Genomic DNA, 19,366 nt, shown 5'->3' with positions numbered 1-19,366 from the left:
TCACGCGCGCCAATGGGCGGCGCGGACGCGGTGGGCCTCGCGCGCGTGCTTCTACCGGTCGGAATCGGAGGGGAAGGGCGGGGGTGCCGGGATCTGCGGCGGTGGCCGAGCGCGGCGGGAGGAAGAGGAGAAGGAGAGAGCTGAAACTTCCTTCGCGCCAAGGAGCGGATATGGATGGAGCCTGGCCTCGCACAGCCCCTCCAACCCGGGAACTTGGGGGTCGCGCGGCGCGAATCGGGGCCCGGAATTTTTTTCGGAAATGGGGGTCCGATGCGGGATCTGAACGGCGCGGTTTTTGCACTCCGAACCGGAAATCGGCGGTTATTATGCAGATGGAGGTTGGATGGGGGATCTGCTAGAGATGCTCTTAGAGCATCCCTAAACCGCAAATTCCAAATATTCAGGCCACCCCAAACGAGTTTTGGAGGCTAAAAAACGGCAGTGCAGTCTAGACACCATAAAATGAGCCCCTAAAACAACATATTTCTTTTGGCCCCACACTCAACCCTTTTTTTCTTTTTCCTTCTTCTTACTCAGCCTTCTTCCTCAGATTGGCTGGCCACCCCTGCCCACTCGCGTCGGCGACCCCTGCTCGCCCGCGCCGGTGACCCACCCGCTCGTGCCCACCCGCGCCGCATCCGTGAGCAGCAGCCGGCCACGCGCCCGCACCAGCACGATGGCCATGTGCTCGCAGTAGTCACGCGCCTGCCCCCGCCGACCACGCGCCCGCCCGCCGTCGGCCAAGCCCATCCCCACCCTAGCACGCCGGCTGCCACCCGCCCCATCAGCCGCTCCGGCCACCCACCCGCCCCACGCTGGCCGCCCGCCTGTCCTTGTCGGCCGCTCGCTCCGGATTTCGGCAAATTGTGGTCCGATTCTGGCGAATTTTGTACACTCCGGAGCTCGTACGGGCTGAAGTTTCCTTTGCGCCAACGCGGAAGTGGGGATGGGGTTCGCACTCGGAAGGGCTCGCGAGACTGGGTAGTTGGGGTTTCCGTGAGGCAAAACTGGATGGACTGGATATTTCTTCTGGATGGGGGTCTGATGCGGTTTCTGGACTGCATTTTTTCCACCTAAAACTAGAAAACAATGGTTATTTTTGGGATGGGGGTCGGATGGGAGGTCTGCTAGAGATGCTCTTAGGAGAAACGGGCTCGATGTCCCCCTTCGCCCTCCTCCGGCTGGTGCCAGCGTCACCCATCCGACGGCTCCTTCATCCCCATTTCGACGTCCTCCTCCTCCTCTCCCCCCCCCCCCCAAAGCAGCTTCCTTGCTGCTGCTGCAATTCTCTGTCCAATTTCAGTTAACTGTACCGCAGCTCAGACAACAAATTCAATAAATTGGAGACATACAACGAACTAACACACTACAATTAAGTTTAGAAAACAAAGAGTCTGTTTAGTTTAGCAAGGTTCATTACAATTCAGTGGAGCAGACAGCGACATCGGAGAGGGGCGGAGGAGCCTGTCAGAGCGAGCAGCAGGGGCCTATCGGAGCGGGAGACGTATGGGCCTGCTAGCGCTCTTTTCTTCACTTGCTGTCGTTAACAGCTTGCTTCCTCCCTTCCGAGGCGGCAGCGGCAAAAGAGCAGAAGCCCGAGCAATTTTCCCCTGCCGGCTACGGGCAACCATGAATGACCACGAACTTTGTTTCCCTGCATGTTCTCGAGATGTGCTACACAGAAACCCCATAGTTCTAATTGATAATCAAGCCATTTTGCTAGCGTAGTAGTTGTATGCCACCTTATTGTTTTTGAAGATCTCCGACCCTGATTTTTTTCCTCTGCTCATTTCATCCTTTCCTTCCTCCTGTTGACCACATCGTCTTCCTATTACGGCCGCTCTCCACCCCAAGCAAGCAATTCCACAGCCGTTCTCCACCCCAAGCAAGGGTTGTCGTTGTTCCTCTTCTGTCGTTGTCGTCCTCTACTTTTTTTGCGCGGCATCGCGGTGCTCACCATCTCAGTCTCCTTCGAGCAGAGGCACGTGAATCAGCGACGCCATTAGACCTAGTCCCTCCTCTCCCGCCGGAGGGCTGCCTCTACCTTGCCCCGGTCCGCCGTCCCGTCTTCAATTGCGCCCCGAGATCTCCTATCTCCCGCAGCTCAGAAGCCTGGAGGAGGAGGCCAGGCGAGCGCAGTCACCGGCATTGAGGCCTCTCTATCCGAGCCTTCTGCATAAGGTCACCGCCGCTCGACCTCCGGCCCGAGCAACCTGTTCCCGCATAATTCCCTTCGCAAACAACCACCCAGCCGATGACCCCGACCACCTCGAGCTACAACCGTTTTGTGGATTCTACAAATTATGTGATAATTTGCAACGGGCGACCGCCCATGCAACGACCCTGAACACCTCGAGCTACAACCGTTTTGTGGATTCTACATATTATGTGATAATTTGCAACGGAGGACCGCCCAGCCAACGTCTGGCCACCTCGAGCTACAACTGTTTTGTGGATTCTACATATTGTGTGATAAATTGCAACAGACGACCGCTCGGCCGACGACCCCAACCACACTTGAAGCTTTACCGTTTAGGGGATGCTACATATTATGTGATAATTTGCATCGGCCAACGACCCCGACCACCTCAATCTACAACCGTTTGGTGGATGCTACATATTACGTGATAATTTGCATCGGACGACCGCCTAGCCCACCACCCCACCACCTTGAGCTATAACCGTTTCATGGATGCTACATATTATATTATTATGTGATAATTTGCATCAGACGGCCACCCGGCCGACCACCCTGACCACCTCGAGCTACAACCATTTTGTGGATGCTACAATCACTGTGTTAATTTGCATTCTATAAAGATGTTTCTTACAGCTCTTGTGCTCCTTTTGCACATACTATGTGAATTTCTGTACATCTAGTGAAACTTTTTTCTGCAACTGTTCTGGAGTTTTTCACCATACAATACCCGGATTTGCATCATTGAATAATTTTAAGTTGCATTAAGTTACATCAAATCTACATTTTTTTGTATTATTTTATGCATGTCACAAATATACATTTTAGGTTTCAGATTTCTTACACTGCTACTACGTACGTGCAAATATATTTTTCAGATTTTTCTGAAGTCTATAAACACGATTTTAATAAATACATTGACTTTTCCAACGGGCCCACCTCCGTCCATGGCTGGCTTCCTATTTGGCTACTACAATGTCGAGTTCCCATGTTGGGTACAAAAATAATCATCCTATCTCTCTAGAGGATGCACTCTACTGGGAACGATCGATACGTCCACTAATCTACATTATCTCCTCTAAAGTGTCGTGGTAACATTGAACATACAATATTGGGGTGCAATTTATTCAACTAATGCAGAGTTCGTTGACAATGACTGGTGTTGTACTACACACGCGCCTGCGGACGAGTCTGGTCGTACTACATGCGCGCCCAAACGCACGCAGTACAATTATCAAAGTCAGCGCCTGTACTACACACGCCAAGGAACAACGGCGACATGAATGCAGGAGGTTGCTACTTCGCTAGCGCTAGCTAGACCTGAAAAATATCATTTAGAGATACATCACCAATGATCCAATGTTCTATCTTGATGGCTAATCTTCATTTCTAAGTACTTAGAGAGGGTCAATCCATATATATGGCCAGAGCGTGCCTAAAGATCATACAAACCTAGCTAGTAGCCAGCCAGCCCAGAGAACTCTAGATCGTCACCAATGGTGGTGATGGCCCCAAGGACGAGAAAGCTCGTCTGCACCGTGCTACTCCTCCTCACGCTGCTCTGCTTCCAACTCCACTCGGCTCGTGCCCACGGCGGCATCGACCACGGTGATGGCGACGAAGACCAAGACCACGAGGGCGCTCCGGCGGTGGACCGGTCGGTGCTCCGGTCCAAGGGCCTCATCGCCGTGAAGGTGTGGTGCCTGGTAATCCTGCTGGTGGGCACCTTCCTGGGCGGCGTGTCCCCCTACTTCTACCGCTGGAACGAGGCCTTCCTCCTCCTGGGCACCCAGTTCGCCGCCGGTATCTTCCTCGGCACCGCGCTCATGCACTTCCTCGCCGGTTCTACCGCGACCTTCAATGGCCTCACCAAGAACCCATACCCATTCTCCTTCATGCTTGCCTGCGTCGGGTTCCTCCTCACCATGCTCAGCGACGTCGCCATCGTCGCCGTGACCAGGCGCGGCCAGAGGAAGAACCAGGTCGACCAAGAGGGCATCAAGGAGGAGGGCGTGGACGCGTCGTCGTCGGTGGCGACGGCGGCGCATGGGCAGCAGCACCCGATGCTCATGACGGCCACGTCGTCATTCGAGGACGCGATCCTCCTCATCGTTGCGCTCTGCTTCCACTCCATCTTCGAGGGGATCGCCATAGGCGTCTCAGGTCAGCAGTCAACTCCATACGTACACCACCATTCATGCTCAATCGTTAATTTGCTAGCTACGCCAATGCACGCCTGGCTTCTACTATACTTTTCTTTAATCCACTGTGTTAAACTTACATATTGTTGACACTAAATTGATGATTTTAATTACATCAATAAATATGCAACTGCTGACTTGCAATTGCACACTCCTCACACCATCGTTCATTTCCTAGATAAGCCAATGCGCGAGTGCTTTTTTACTTAATTTGCTAGTATACCGTGCTACACTTGCATCATTGTAATCTTCTTTTCTTTTCTTTTTTTGTCGAAATTTATTTTACAACTACAATTATTAGATCAATAAATATGTAGCTTCTGGGTTGCAATTGTACATCTCTCACTAAACTTAAAATTCCACATATCTAGGAAATTGACCCGTTAAAGGACGAATGACCGTTCTATGAAGGACAATAGTCCCTTTTTTAGTTGTATGTAATCTCAAGTCGAATTGATAGAGAAAGTGAATAATATACCTATATATATTTAATCCATCAATTACTATACAGCAACGAAGGATGAGGCGTGGAGGAATTTGTGGACAATCGGGCTCCACAAGATCTTTGCGGCGGTGGCCATGGGCATTGCGCTCCTACGGATGATCCCCAAGCGCCCTTTCCTCATGACGATTGTCTACTCGTTGGCTTTCGCTGTGTCTAGCCCACTAGGTGTCGGCATTGGCATCGCCATCGACGCCACGGCTGAGGGCTTGGCAGCCGATTGGACATACGCCATATCTATGGGGATCGCCACGGGAGTCTTTGTATATGTTGCTATCAATCACCTCATGGCCAAGGGGTACCATCCACAACAGCCAAACTACTTTGACAAGCCCATCTTCAAGTTCCTTGGTGCACTCTCTGGTGTAGCCGTCATGGCTGTTGTCATGATATGGGACTGATCATCCCTCGGTTAATTCTCGAGCCTTTCGGTTTTGATTCTTTGGCATGCGGGCATGCAAACAATGATGTGATTTCATGTTGGCCTTGGTGTGTGGCAATGTGCAGATATGTATTTAAATTGCATATGGTACATGTTCGGATTGATTGTGTGAATGTGTAGTCATGTGGATGCTAATCCACTGTTGAGCTCCTCAAATGAGATGCTGAATAATTATTTGCAATATTGTCAATTTGCTGCGCCTTTGTATGGAGTAACTTTTGAAAGATGATGGATGTGGTTCACCGAGAGCCTAGAATTATCAAACAAATATGTATCCAAGGGTAGGTCCAGCTCAATTCAAATTTTTGACCAAAGAATTCAGATATATAGTGTACGTCCGAAGTAACATATGTATTCTGTCTTTATTCATCTTTTATTTTGTCTTTCTTCATCCCATATTTGTCTCTTTATTTTTTCCCTTCAATTTTGTACTCGAAACTGCATTTTTTTTCTCTAGTATGTAGGCGATGAAAGATGCAATACAGGCTGCATGATGACCCCCAAAAAGGTGATACAGTAGAAACACATCATGAAGTAGGAAGACGTCCCCCGTAGTCGCTCCGCGTTGCCCCGTGGTGACAGGGGCGACCTCTCTTCCTCCCCGCCTCAGTCCTCCTCCCATGTCCCTCCCCCACTGCCGTCGCCAACGAGAGCCGCCGGGCAAAGCCCGCGTGGCGCCGGCGGCGGTGGCTGTTCTGTGCGTGCGCTGATGCAAGCCTCACGGGGCGGCCTGCACTAGCGTCGGCGCTCCTCCTCCCTCCGGAAGGCGAGGGGTGTGTCGCTGGAACCCGGCAAGGTGGCGGCGTGGCACGGTGGCTCGGTCACCGGTGCTGGCGCGACCTGAAGCCGGGGTGGCAGCGGCGGGCCCAGATCTAGGCTAGCGGGCCTAGGTCCGGGCCCCATATGGGCTACCGTGGGCTGGCGGGCCAGGTGCGGGGACCTGCAGGGTGTGGGTCTCCTCCTTGGCTAGATGCGGTGGTGGCCGACGCTGGGAAGCTTCGTTGACCGGCGCGGCCCTTCACCCTGTACTAGTTGTGGATGTCCTTTGGCAGGGGCATGGACATCTTGCATGGTTCTCCCGGGTACTCTCCGCTTGAGAGGAACTGGGTTTCTTGGTTGTGTGGGTGGCGCTTCATCTGTATGACGGCGATTCTCGACGTCACAGGTTGCGTGATTCCCCGGCCAGTCATGACGCTCGTGGGGACGGTGCGTCCCGGAGTTGTGCCTGCAAGACTGCTTGGTCCGCGGGGTTTGGCCTGCAGAGATGCTAGCGTGCGCGACGGTGTGTACGCGAAAGCACCGCAAGGCTTCGGCCATTGCCGGCCACGACAACGTCTTCGGATGTCGTTCACCTCGTTGGAAGGTGGCCATGCCACACGTCATGCCCTGGTTGCCTCCCCCGGGGCACTGTCTGCGGTCTTGCTGACTTGCGTTCTCTCCAAGGTCCTCCTCAGAATACCTCTAGTCGATGCCATGTGTCTTGTTGTGACCGGCTTCATATAGACGGTGCGCCTCCTGTTTGCAAGTGGTGGTAATAGTCCAAACTTTAGCTATATTATTCTGTTTAGCAAGTTTTTCTTCTCTTTTCCACCTAGCATGCAATTCAGCCATTGATACGTCTCCGACGTATCGATAATTTCTTATGTTCTATGCCATATTATTGATGATACCTACATGTTTTATGCACACTTTATGTCATATTCGTGCATTTTCTGGAACTAACCTATTAACAAGATGCCGAAGTGCCAGCTCTCGTTTTCTCGCTGTTTTTGGTTTCAGAAATCCTAGTAACGAAATATTCTCGGAATCGGACGAAATCAAGACCCAGGTTCCTATTTTCACCGGAAGCATCCAGAACACCCGAGAGCCGCGGAGGGGGCCCTGTGGGCCCCGGATGATAGGGTGGCGCGGCCCGGGCCCCGGCCGCACCAGCCTATGGTGTGGCCACCCCTTCGACCCTCCCGCGCCGCCTCTTCGCCTATATAAAGCCTCCGTCGCGAAAACCCCGATGCGAAAAACCACGATACGGAAAACCTTCCGCAGCCGCCGCCATCGCGAAGCCAAGATCCGGGGGACAGGAGTCTCCGTTCCGGCACCCTGCCGGAGCGGGGAAGTGCCCCCGGAAGGCTTCTCCATCGACACCGCTGCCATCTCCACCGCCATCTTCATCACCGCTGCTGCTCCCATGAGGAGGGAGTAGTTCTCCATCGAGGCTCGGGGCTGTACCGGTAGCTATGTGGTTCATCTCTCTCCTATGTACTTCAATACAATAATCTCATGAGCTGCCTTACATGATTGAGATTCATATGATGATGCTTGTAATCTAGATGTCACTATGCTAGTCAAGTGAGTTTTACTTATGTGATCTCCGGAGACTCCTTGTCCCACGTGTGTAAAGGTGACAAGTGTGTGCACCGTGTGGGTCTCTTAGGCTATATTTCACAGAATACTTATTCACTCGTTGAATGGCATAGTGAGGTGCTTATTTATATCTCTTTATGATTGCAATGTGTTTGTATCACAATTTATCTATGTGCTACTCTAGCAATGTTATTAAAGTAGTTTTATTCCTCCCGCACGTGTGCAAAGGTGACAGATGTGTGCACCGTGTTAGTACTTGGTTTATGCTATGATCATAATCTCTTGTAGATTGCGAAGTTAACTATTGCTATGATAATATTGATGTGATCTATTCCTCCTACATATGCATGAAGGTGACGAGTGTGCATGCTATGCTAGTACTTGGTTTAGTCTTTTGATCTATCTTACACTAAAGGTTACTAAAATATGAGCATTATTGTGGAGCTTGTTAACTCCGGCATTGAGGGTTCGTGTAATCCTACGCAATGTGTTCATCATCCAACAAAAGTGTAGAGTATGCATTTATCTGTTCTGTTGTGTGATCAATGTTGAGAGTGTCCACTAGTGAAACTGCTATCGGTGCTTGTTTACTGTTTTACTGCGTTACTACTGCTGCATTACTACTGCTTGTTTACTGTCCTGGGCAAAGCACTTTTCTGGTGCCGTTGCTACTACTTATTCATACCACCCGTATTTCACTATCTCTTCGCCGAACTAGTGCACCTATTAGGTGTGTTGGGGACACAAGAGACTTCTTGCTTTGTGGTTGCAGGGTTGCATGAGAGGGATATCTTTGACCTCTTCCTCCCCGAGTTCGATAAACCTTGGGTGATCCACTTAAGGGAAACTTGTCTGCTGTTCTACAAACCTCTCGCTCTTGGAGGCCCAACACCTGTCTACAAGAATAGAAGCTCCAGTAGACATCAAGCACTTTTCCGGCGCCGTTGCCGGGGAGGAAAGGTAAAAGGCACTCATACTCCGGTTCCGTGTAACGAGTACTTTTCTCGGCGCCATTGTGTTTGTGCTCGAAGCTATTTCCTTTAGATCCTGCAATTGCATCTTTTTGTTTCTTGTTTACACTAGTTAGGCATAATGGAAAACAACAAAAAAATTTGTGAGCTTTTTAATCTTTTTCCTGATTTAGAATTGTTTGGTGCAAACATTAAAAAACCAATGGAACCTCATTTGCATGCTAGTAGCGATGTTATTAGTATGAATGCAATTAATGCTAATGCTATGGAGAAGTCTAAGCTTGGGGAAGCTAGTTTTTGTGATCTTTTTAGCTTCCCATCTTCAGGTGAGAAAATTTGCTCTGATAATACTTTATCTCCCATATGCGATAACTCTAATGATGCTTGTGATATTTTAAATGCACCTACTGAAAGTACTCCATATAAAATACCTATGAAAATTATTGAACGTGTTATGGATAACCGCTATGAAGGGGATGGAACTGTGCATCCCGGAGATCATTTACTCGTTTTTGCATGAATTATGCGGGTTATTCAAGTGTGCAGGTATCTCTATGGATGAAGTGAAGAAGAAATTATTCTCTATGTCGTTGTCTGGTAAAGCGGCGCATTGGCATAAACTGCTGAAGGATGAGCATTCTCTTGATTGGAAGGATATTGTGCATCTATTTTATTCTAAATTCTATCCTCCAAGTGAAATTCACAAAGACCGAAACCGAATATATAATTTCTGGCCTCATGATGGAGAGAGTATTGCCCAAGCATGGGAGATATTGAAGTCTTTAATGCTCAAATGCCCCAATCATGAGCTTCCGGGTAATATCATTATTGATAATTTCTATGCGAGACTTTCTCTTCAAGATAAGACTTTGCTCGGATGCTACTTGTTCTGGATCATTCACGCGCAACAAAGAAGAGTTTAAAAGGGACCTTCTTGATCGGATTAAGGAGAACACTGAAGATTGGGAGAACGACAAAGGTAAAGAGTCAGGTATAAATTATGATTATGAATGCGTTGAAACTTTTATGGATACCGATAAATTTCGAAATATGAGTGCTACTTATGGTCTTGACTCTCAAGTTGCTGCAAATCTTTATAAAGCCTTTGCTTCTCATTTTGAATTGCCTAAAAAGAATTTTGATAAGTATCATGAACCTTTTAAAGAAGCTTGTATGAAGAATGAAATTGTTGTTAATTATTGTAATGAGCATGCTCAAACTCCTAAGAATGTTATTTCCTATAAGCATGTTAATTTTTGTGGAATACATAGACCTTGTGGAATTAATCAAATCAAAGATGAATATTGTATCCATCATGCTAATGAAAAAACTAGAAAGTGGTTTAGGGCTCTAGATGATCTTGGTAAGAAAGTTTGTGCCCTCTATCCTTTTATTTGTGAAGTTTGCCATGAAGTGGGTCATTTTAATTTTCAATGCTCCTCCAATGATAATTTGAACCCAATGAGTGCTGCAAATTTGTATTGTGATGATGAAATTACTCCTAATCAGCATGATGAACTTACTTTATTTTTGGGGTGTGAAGAACTGTCGAGAAAAATCTCTTTGTTACATATGAGTGATCTTGATGTTGATGATGTCCTGCATGGGTGTTTTTCTTATTGCATTGATAATAGCCATACAAATACTTACATACAAAATATTTTAGAAGATGACACCTTGCCAAAATATGATAGGACCACTGTGTGTTTTCAACTAATTAATGAAAAGGAGGGATCCTCCCAAGTTTCTTCTATTGTTTCGAAAGTAAATCAGGTTATGCGGACAAGCCACTCCTTCAAGCCTCTTCCTCCTAAAAAAGGGAACGAGGAGAAGGAAGAGAAGAAGAAGAAGAAGGGAACGAAGAATAAGAAGAAGAAGGAGAATAAAAAGAAAGAGGTAACGGCGTATCCCCGCGTGAATGAGATAACGCTAGGTAACCGTAAGTATGTTGCTCCTAATGATTATTGTGACAATGAATCTGAATACGATGATCTTCCTATGCCCTTTACATACATTAGCGATAATGATTTGAATGAGCACACTACTTTTGATATTACAAATCTCTGGGAAACTAATTCTGAAAATGATGATAATAATTGCCATAGTGTCGAGTACTATCCATGCTTCCTCCCATAATGATATAGAAAGCTCTAAGCTTGGGGAAGAGGTGTTTGAAAATCCTTTAGCTACTGGTCATTATGTTCTTGATACATCTCCTTCTAATAACAATGATGGTGTGGACACGGATAAACCGATCGTGAAAGATAACTATTCTATTTCCTATGATGACACTCGTGCCCCGATCTCTCGATGATTATTATAAAGAATGCTATGATATAGGTTCTAACTATCCTTATGAAACTTGTCATAGTCATGATTGGATTACTAAAAACAATTCCCTTAATATGCAATTTGTTTACCATGTTCAAATTCTTGATAATAATCTTACTCCAATTACTATTAATGAGAATAACTCTTCTTATGCCAAATTTAATGATACTTCTATGCATATGAACCATGATAAGAATGTTTTAAGTGATGGGTATATTGTGGATTTTATCAATGATGCTACTGAAAGTTATTATGAGAGAGGGAAATACGATTATATGCATTTCAATAATATTAAGTTTCCCCTCTTTATGTTGAGAATCTTGAAGCTACTTTTGTTTTATCTTCTTATGATTGTCAATTTGTTCTTCATGAATTCATTTGTGTACAAGATGCCTCTGCATAGGAAGCATGTTAGACTTAAATGTGTTTTGAATTTGCCTCTTGATACTCTATTTTGCTTCAAATACTATTTCCTGCGAGTGCATCATTAAAACTGCTGAGCCCATCTTAATGACTATAAAGAAAGAACTTCTTGGGAGATAACCCATGTGTTATTTTTGCTACAGTAATTTGTTTTATATTTGTGTCTTGGAAGTTGTTTACTACTGTAGCAACCTCTCCTTATCTTAGTTTTGTGTTTTGTTGTGCCAAGTAAAGTCTTTGATAGTAAATTGAGTACTAGATTTGGATTACTGCGCAGAAACAGATTTCTTTGCTGTCACGAATCTGGGTCTAATTCTCTGTAGTAACTTAGAAAATTATGCCAATTTACGTGAGTGATCCTCAGATATGTACGCAACTTTCATTCAATTTGGGCATTTTCATTTGATCAAGTCTGGTGCCCTTTTAAAATTCGTCTTTACGGACTGTTCTGTTTTGACAGATTCTGCCTTTTATTTCGCATTGCTTCTTTCGCTGTGTTGGGTGGATTTCTTTGTTCCACTACCTTCCAGTAGCTTTGAGCAATGTCCAGAAGTGTTAAGAATGATTGTGTCACCTCTGAACATGTGAGTTTTTGATTATGCACTAACCCTCTAATGAGTTGTTTCGAGTTTGGTGTGGAGGAAGTTTTCAAGGATCAAGAGAGGAGTATGATATACTATGATCAAGGAGAGTGAAAGCTCTAAGCTTGGGGATGCCCCGGTGGTTCACCCCTGCATATTCTAAGAAGACTCAAGCGTCTAAGCTTGGGGATGCCCAAGGCATCCCCTTCTTCATCGACAAATTATCGGGTTCCTTCTCTTGAAACTATATTTTTATTCGGCCACATCTTATGTACTTTACTTGGAGCGTCTGTGTGCTTTTGTTTTTGTTTTTGTTTGAATAAATGCTTGTGTGGGAGAGAGACACGCTCCGCTGGTTCATATGAACACATGTGTTCTTCGCTTTATCTTTTAGTGTTCATGGCGAAGTTTCATCTTCGTTAAATTGTTATATGGTTGGAATTGGAAAATACTACATGTAGTAAATCTAAAAATGTCTTGGATAATTTGATACTTGGCAATTGTTGTGCTCATGTTTAAGCTCTTGCATCATATACTTTGCACCCATTAATGAAGAAATACTTAGAGCTTGCTAATTTGGTTTGCATATTTGGTTTCTCTAGAGTCTAGATAACATCTAGTATTGAGTTTTGAACAACAAGGAAGACGGTATGGAGTCTTATAATGTTTACCATATGTCTTTTATGTGAGTTTTGTCTGTACTGTTCATCCTTGTGTTTGTTTCAAATAACCTTGCTAGCCTAAACCTTGTATCGAGAGGGAATACTTCTCATGCATCCAAAATACTTGAGCCAACCACTATGCCATTTGTGTCCACCATACCTACCTACTACATGGTATTTCTCCGCCATTCCAAAGTAAATTGCTTGAGTGCTACCTTTAAATAATTCAAAATTTATCACCTCTTATTTGTGTCAATGTTTTATAGCTCATGAGGAAGTATGTGGTGTTTTATCTTTCGATCTTGTCATTTACTTTTGACTGACTTTCACAATGGACTAGTGGCACATCCGCTTATCCAATAATTTTGCAAAAAGAGCTGGCAATGGGGTTCCCAGCCCCAATTAATTAACTTTCATTGATAATTCTCTTCGCATGTTTTGCTCTGATTCATCAGTAAGCAACTTAATTTTGCAAATAGACACTCCTCCATGGTATGTGAATGTTGGAAGGCACCCGAGGATTCGGTTAGCCATGGCTTGTGTAAGCAAAAGGTTGGGAGGAGTGTCATCCATAAATAAAGAAAAACTAAACTAAAGTACATGTGTAAACAAAAGAGAAGAGGGATGATCTACCTTGCTTGGTAGAGATAACGTCCTTCATGGGAGCCGCTCTTGAAAGTCTGGTTGATGAGGTAGTTAGAGTGCCCACTACCATTCGTTGACAACAACAAACACCTCTCAAAATTTTACTTTTATGCTCTCTTTATGTTTTCAAAACCAAAGCTCTAGCACAAATATAGCAATCGATGCTTTCCTCTTTGAAGGACCATTCTTTTACTTTTATGTTGAGTCAGTTCACCTATCTCTCTCCACCTCAAGAAGCAAACACTTGTGTGAACTGTGCGTTGATTCCTACATACTTGCATATTGTATTTGTTATATTACTCTATGTTGACAATTATCCATGAGATATACATGTTACAAGTTGAAAGCAACCGCTGAAACTTAATCTTCCTTTGTGTTGCTTCAATGCCTTTACTTTGATTTATTGCTTTATGAGTTAACTCTTATGCAAGACTTATTAATACTTGTCTTGAAGTACTATTCATGAAAAGTCTTTGCTATATGATTCACCTGTTTACTCATGTCATCACCATTGTTTTGATCGCTGCATCCACTACATATGTTTACAAATAGTATGATCAAGGTTATGATGGCATATCACTTCAGAAATTATCTTTGTTATCGTTTTACCCGCTCGGGACAAGCGAGAACTAAGCTTGGGGATGCTTGATACGTCTCCGACGTATCGATAATTTCTTATGTTCTATGCCATATTATTGATGATACCTACATGTTTTATGCACACTTTATGTCATATTCGTGCATTTTCCGGAACTAACCTATTAACAAGATGCCGAAGTGCCGGTTCCTGTTTTCTCGCTGTTTTTGGTTTCAGAAATCCTAGTAACGAAATATTCTCGGAATCGGACGAAATCAAGACCCGGGTTCCTATTTTCACCGGAAGCATCCAGAACACCCGAGAGCCGCCGGAGGGGGCCTCGTGGGCCCCGGATGATAGGGTGGCGCGGCTCGGGCCCCGGCCGCGCCAGCCTATGGTGTGGCCACCCCTTCGACCCTCCTGCGCCGCCTCTTCGCCTATATAAAGCCTCCGTCGCGAAAACCCCGATGCGAAAAACCACGATACGGAAAACCTTCCGGAGCCGCCGCCATCGCGAAGCCAAGATCCGGGGGACAGGAGTCTCCGTTCCGGCACCCCGCCCGAGCGGGGAAGTGCCCCGGAAGGCTTCTCCATCGACACCGCTGCCATCTCCACCACCATCTTCATCACCGCTGCTGCTCCCATGAGGAGGGAGTAGTTCTCCATCGAGGCTCGGGGCTGTACCGGTAGCTATGTGGTTCATCTCTCTCCTATGTACTTCAATACAATAATCTCATGAGCTGCCTTACATGATTGAGATTCATATGATGATGCTTGTAATCTAGATGTCACTATGCTAGTCAAGTGAGTTTTACTTATGTGATCTCCGGAGACTCCTTGTCCCACGTGTGTAAAGGTGACGGTGTGTGCACCGTGTGGGTCTCTTAGGCTATATTTCACGGAATACTTATTCACTTGTTGAATGGCATAGTGAGGTGCTTATTTATATCTCTTTATGATTGCAATGTGTTTGTATCACAATTTATCTATGTGCTACTCTAGCAATGTTATTAAAGTAGTTTTATTCCTCCCGCATGTGTGCAAAGGTGACGAGTGTGTGCACCGTGTTAGTACTTGGTTTATGCTATGATCATGATCTCTTGTAGATTGCGAAGTTAACTATTGCTATGATAATATTGATGTGATCTATTCCTCCTACATATGCATGAAGGTGACGAGTGTGCATGCTATGCTAGTACTTGGTTTAGTCTTTTGATCTATCTTACACTAAAGGTTACTAAAATATGAGCATTATTGTGGAGCTTGTTAACTCCGGCATTGAGGGTTCGTGTAATCCTACGCAATGTGTTCATCATCCAACAAAAGTGTAGAGTATGCATTTATCTGTTCTGTTATGTGATCAATGTTGAGAGTGTCCACTAGTGAAAGTGTAATCCCTAGGCCTTGTTCCTAAATACTGCTATCGGTGCTTGTTTACTGTTTTACTGCGTTACTACTGCTGCATTACTACTGCTTGTTTACTGTCCTGGGCAAAGCACTTTTCTGGTGCCGTTGCTACTACTTATTCATACCACCCGTATTTCACTATCTCTTCGCCGAACTAGTGCACCTATTAGGTGTGTTGGGGACACAAGAGACTTCTTGCTTTGTGGTTGCGGGGTTGCATGAGAGGGATATCTTTGACCTCTTCCTCCCCGAGTTCGATAAACCTTGGGTGATCCACTTAAGGGAAACTTGCTGCTGTTCTACAAACCTCTGCTCTTGGAGGCCCAACACTGTCTACAAGAATAGAAGCTCCAGTAGACATCAGCCATCATTCTAGTATTGTCATTAATTCGAACTTGGATAGCGTTTGCTGTAGCAAATGACTTAATATCTTTATCTTCATTAGGCATAACTTTCAGTTTTAAATGATCAACATCAGCAGCAAGACTATCAATCTTAGAAGCAAGAACATCAATTTTACTAAACTTTTCCTCAATAGATTTGTTAAAAGCAGTTTGTGTACTAATAAATTCTTTAAGCATGACTTCAAGACCAGAGGGTACACTCCTACTATTGTTGTAAGAATTACCATAACCATTACCATTATTAGAAGGATATGGCCTATAGTTGTTACCAAAATTATTCCTATAAGCATTGTTGTTGAAATTATTATTTTTAATGAAGTTCACATCAACATGTTCTTCTTGAGAAACCAATGAAGCTAAAGGAACATTATTAGGATCAATATGAGATCTACCATTAACAAGCATAAACATAATAACATCAATGTTATCACTCAAGGAAGAGGTTTCTTCAACATAATTTACCTTCTTACCTTGTGGAGTCCTTTTAGTGTGCCATTCAGAGTAGTTGATCATCATATCATCAAGAAGCCTTGTTGCAGCACCCAAAGTGATGGACATAAAAGTACCTCCAGCAGCTGAATCCAATAGGTTCCTTGAAGAAAAATTTAATCCTGCATAAAAGGTTTGGATGATCATCCAAGTAGTTAGTACATGGGTGGGGCAATTCTTTACCAAAGATTTCATTCTCTCCCATGCTTGGACAACATGTTCATTATCCAATTGCTTAAAATTCATAATGCTACTTCTCAAAGATATAATTTTAGCAGGAGGATAATATCTTCCAATGAAAGCATCTTTACATTTAGTCCATGAATCAATACTATTTTTAGGCAAAGATAGCAACCAATCTTTAGCTCTTCCTCTCAAGGAGAAAGGAAACAATTTCAGTTTTATAATATCCCCATCTATATCCTTATACTTTTGCATTTCACAAAGTTCAACAAAATTATTAAGATGAGCAGCAGCATCATCAGTACTAACACCAGAAAATTGATCCCTCATAACAAGATTTACTAAAGCAGGTTTAATTTCATAAAATTCTGCTGTAGAAGCAGGTGGAGCAATAGAAGTGCATATGAAATCATTATTATTGGTGCTAGTGAAGTCACACAACTTAGTGTTCTCAGGAGTATTCATTTTAGCAATAATAAAAATAAGTAAAGCAAAACCGAATTAAATAAAGTAAAACAAGTAACTAATTTTTTTGTGTTTTTGATATAAAGAAAGCAAACAAGATAGAAAATAAAATAAAGCAAGACAATAAACAAAGTAAAGAGATTGGGTGTGAGAGACTCCCCTTGCAGCGTGTCTTGATCTCCCCGGCAACGGTGCTAGAAAAGTAGCTGCTTGTGACGGTAAAGCACACGTCCGTTGGGAACCCCAAGAGGAAGGTATGATGCGTACAGCAGCGAGTTTTCCCTGAGTAAGAAACCAAGATTATCGAACCAGTAGGAGATGAAGGCCACTTGAAGGTTGTTGGTGAAGGAGTGTAGTGCGGCGCAACACCAGGGATTCCGGCGCCAACGTGGAACCTGCACAACACAATCAAGATACTTTGCCCCAACTTAACAGTGAGGTTGTCAATCTCATCGGCTTGCTGAAAACAAAGGATTAAACGTATGGTGTGGAAGATTATGTTTGCTTGCAGAAAACAAAAGAGAAAAATGATTGCAGTAGGTTGTATTTCAGATGTAAAAGAATGGACCGGGGTCCACAGTTCACTAGTGGTGTCTCTCCAATAAGATAAATAGCATGTTGGGTGAACAAATTACAGTTGGGCAATTGACAAAATAGAGAGGGCATAACAATGCACATACATATCATGATGACTACTATGATATTTACTTAGGGCATTACGACAAAGAACATAGACCGCCATCCGACATGCATCTATGCCTAAAAAGTCCACCTTCGGGTTAGCATCCGCACCCCTTCCAGTATTAAGTTGCAAACAACAGACAATTGCATTAAGTACTGTGCGTAATGTAAACAATACAAATATCCTTAGACAAAGCATTGATGTTTTATCCCTAGTGGCAACAACACATCCACAACCTTAGAACTTTCTGTCACTGTCCCAGATTCAATGGAGGCATGAACCCACTATCTAGCATAAATACCCCCTCTTGGAGTTACAAGTATCAACTTGGCCAGAGCCTCTACTAGCAACGGAGAGCATGCAAGATCATAAATAACACATATATGATAGATCAATAATCAACTTGACATAGTATTCCATATTCATCGGATCCCAACAAACACAACATGTAGCATTACAAATAGATGATCTTGATCATGATAGGCAGCTCACAAGATCTAAACATGATGGCACAATAGGAGAAGACAACCATCTAGCTACTGCTATGGACCCATAGTCCAAGGATGAACTACTCACGCATCGGTCCGGAGGCGGGCATGGTGATGTAGAGCCCTCCGGTGATGATTCCCCTCTCCGGCGGGGTGCCGGAGGTGATCTTCGAACCCCCGAGATGGGGTTGACGGCGGCGGCGTCTCTGGAACTTTTCTCGTATTTTGGCTCTCGGTACTAGGGTTTTCCGATACGAAGGAATATATAGGCGACGAGGCAGCGTCGGGGGAGTCCCGAGGTGGGCTCCCCACACCTCGGCGCGGCAGGAGGTGGGGCCGCGCCGCCCTATGGGGTGGCCCCCTGCTGGCCTTCTCCGACTCTTCTTCGATGTTCTGGAACACTTCGTGGAAAATAGGGCCGTGAGCTTTTGTTTCGTCCAATTCCGAGAATATTTCCTGTGTAAAATATCCGAAACCAAAAACAGCAGAAAAACAGGAACTGGCGCTTCGGTATCTTGTTAATAGGTTAGTCCCGGAAAATGCATAAAAATGATATAAAGTATGAATAAAACATGTAGGTATTGTCATAAAACTAGCATGGTGTTGGAGATATGCCCAAGAGGCAATAATAAAATGGTTATTATAATATATCTTTGTGTTTATGATAATGTTTACATACCATGCTATAATTGTATTAACCGAAACATTGATACATGTGTGTTATGTGAACAACAAGGAGTCCCTAGTAAGCCTCTTGTATAACTAGCTTGTTGATTAATAGATGATCATGGTTTCGTGATCATGAACATTGGATGTTATTAATAACAAGGTTATGTCATTATATGAATGATGTAATGGACACACCCAATTAAGCGTAGCATAAGATCTCGTCATTAAGTTATTTGTTATAAGCTTTCGATACATAGTTACCTAGTCCTTATGACCATGAGATCATGTAAATCACTTATACCGGAAAGGTACTTTGATTACATCAAACGCCACTGCGTAAATTGGTGGTTATAAAGGTGGGATTAAGTATCCGGAAAGTATGAGTTGAGGCATATGGATCAACAGTGGGATTTGTCCATCCCGATGACGGATAGATATACTCTGGGCCCTCCCGGTGGGATGTCGTCTAATGTCTTGCAAGCATATGAATAAGTTCATAAGAGACCACATACCACGGTACGAGTAAAGAGTACTTGTCAGGAGACGAGGTTGAACAAGGTATAGAGTGATACCGAAGATCAAACCACGGACAAGTAAAATATCGCGTGACAAAGGGAATTGGTATCGTATGTGAATGGTTCATTCGATCACTAAAGTCATCGTTGAATATGTGGGAGCCATTATGG

General features: G+C 44.5%; 1 protein-coding gene across 1 annotated transcript; it reads left to right on the top strand.

The window, feature by feature from the left end:
* The first annotated feature begins 3,564 nt into the window (after positions 1 to 3,564).
* Positions 3,565 to 5,491, top strand: LOC124661843 (zinc transporter 1-like). The gene is made up of 2 exons (XM_047199726.1): positions 3,565 to 4,360; positions 4,910 to 5,491. Exons 1-2 carry the CDS (start codon positions 3,694 to 3,696, stop codon positions 5,299 to 5,301), a joined length of 1,059 nt encoding a protein of 352 aa, XP_047055682.1. The 5' UTR covers positions 3,565 to 3,693; the 3' UTR covers positions 5,302 to 5,491.
* The last annotated feature ends 13,875 nt before the right edge of the window (positions 5,492 to 19,366 follow it).

Source organism: Lolium rigidum, chromosome 6, assembly GCF_022539505.1.
Source record: "Lolium rigidum isolate FL_2022 chromosome 6, APGP_CSIRO_Lrig_0.1, whole genome shotgun sequence".
Classification (NCBI taxonomy): domain Eukaryota; kingdom Viridiplantae; phylum Streptophyta; class Magnoliopsida; order Poales; family Poaceae; genus Lolium; species Lolium rigidum.
The sequence above is the reverse complement of the archived record's forward strand: the minus strand, read 5'-3'. Positions and strand labels throughout refer to the sequence as shown.

Coding starts and splice junctions, on each gene's coding strand:
- LOC124661843 (XM_047199726.1), top strand. CDS start 3,694: ATGGTGGTGATGGCCCCAAGGACGAGAAAGCTCGTCTGCACCGTGCTA. Junction 4,361..4,909: donor GATCGCCATAGGCGTCTCAG/GTCAGCAGTCAA, acceptor ATTACTATACAG/CAACGAAGGATGAGGCGTGG.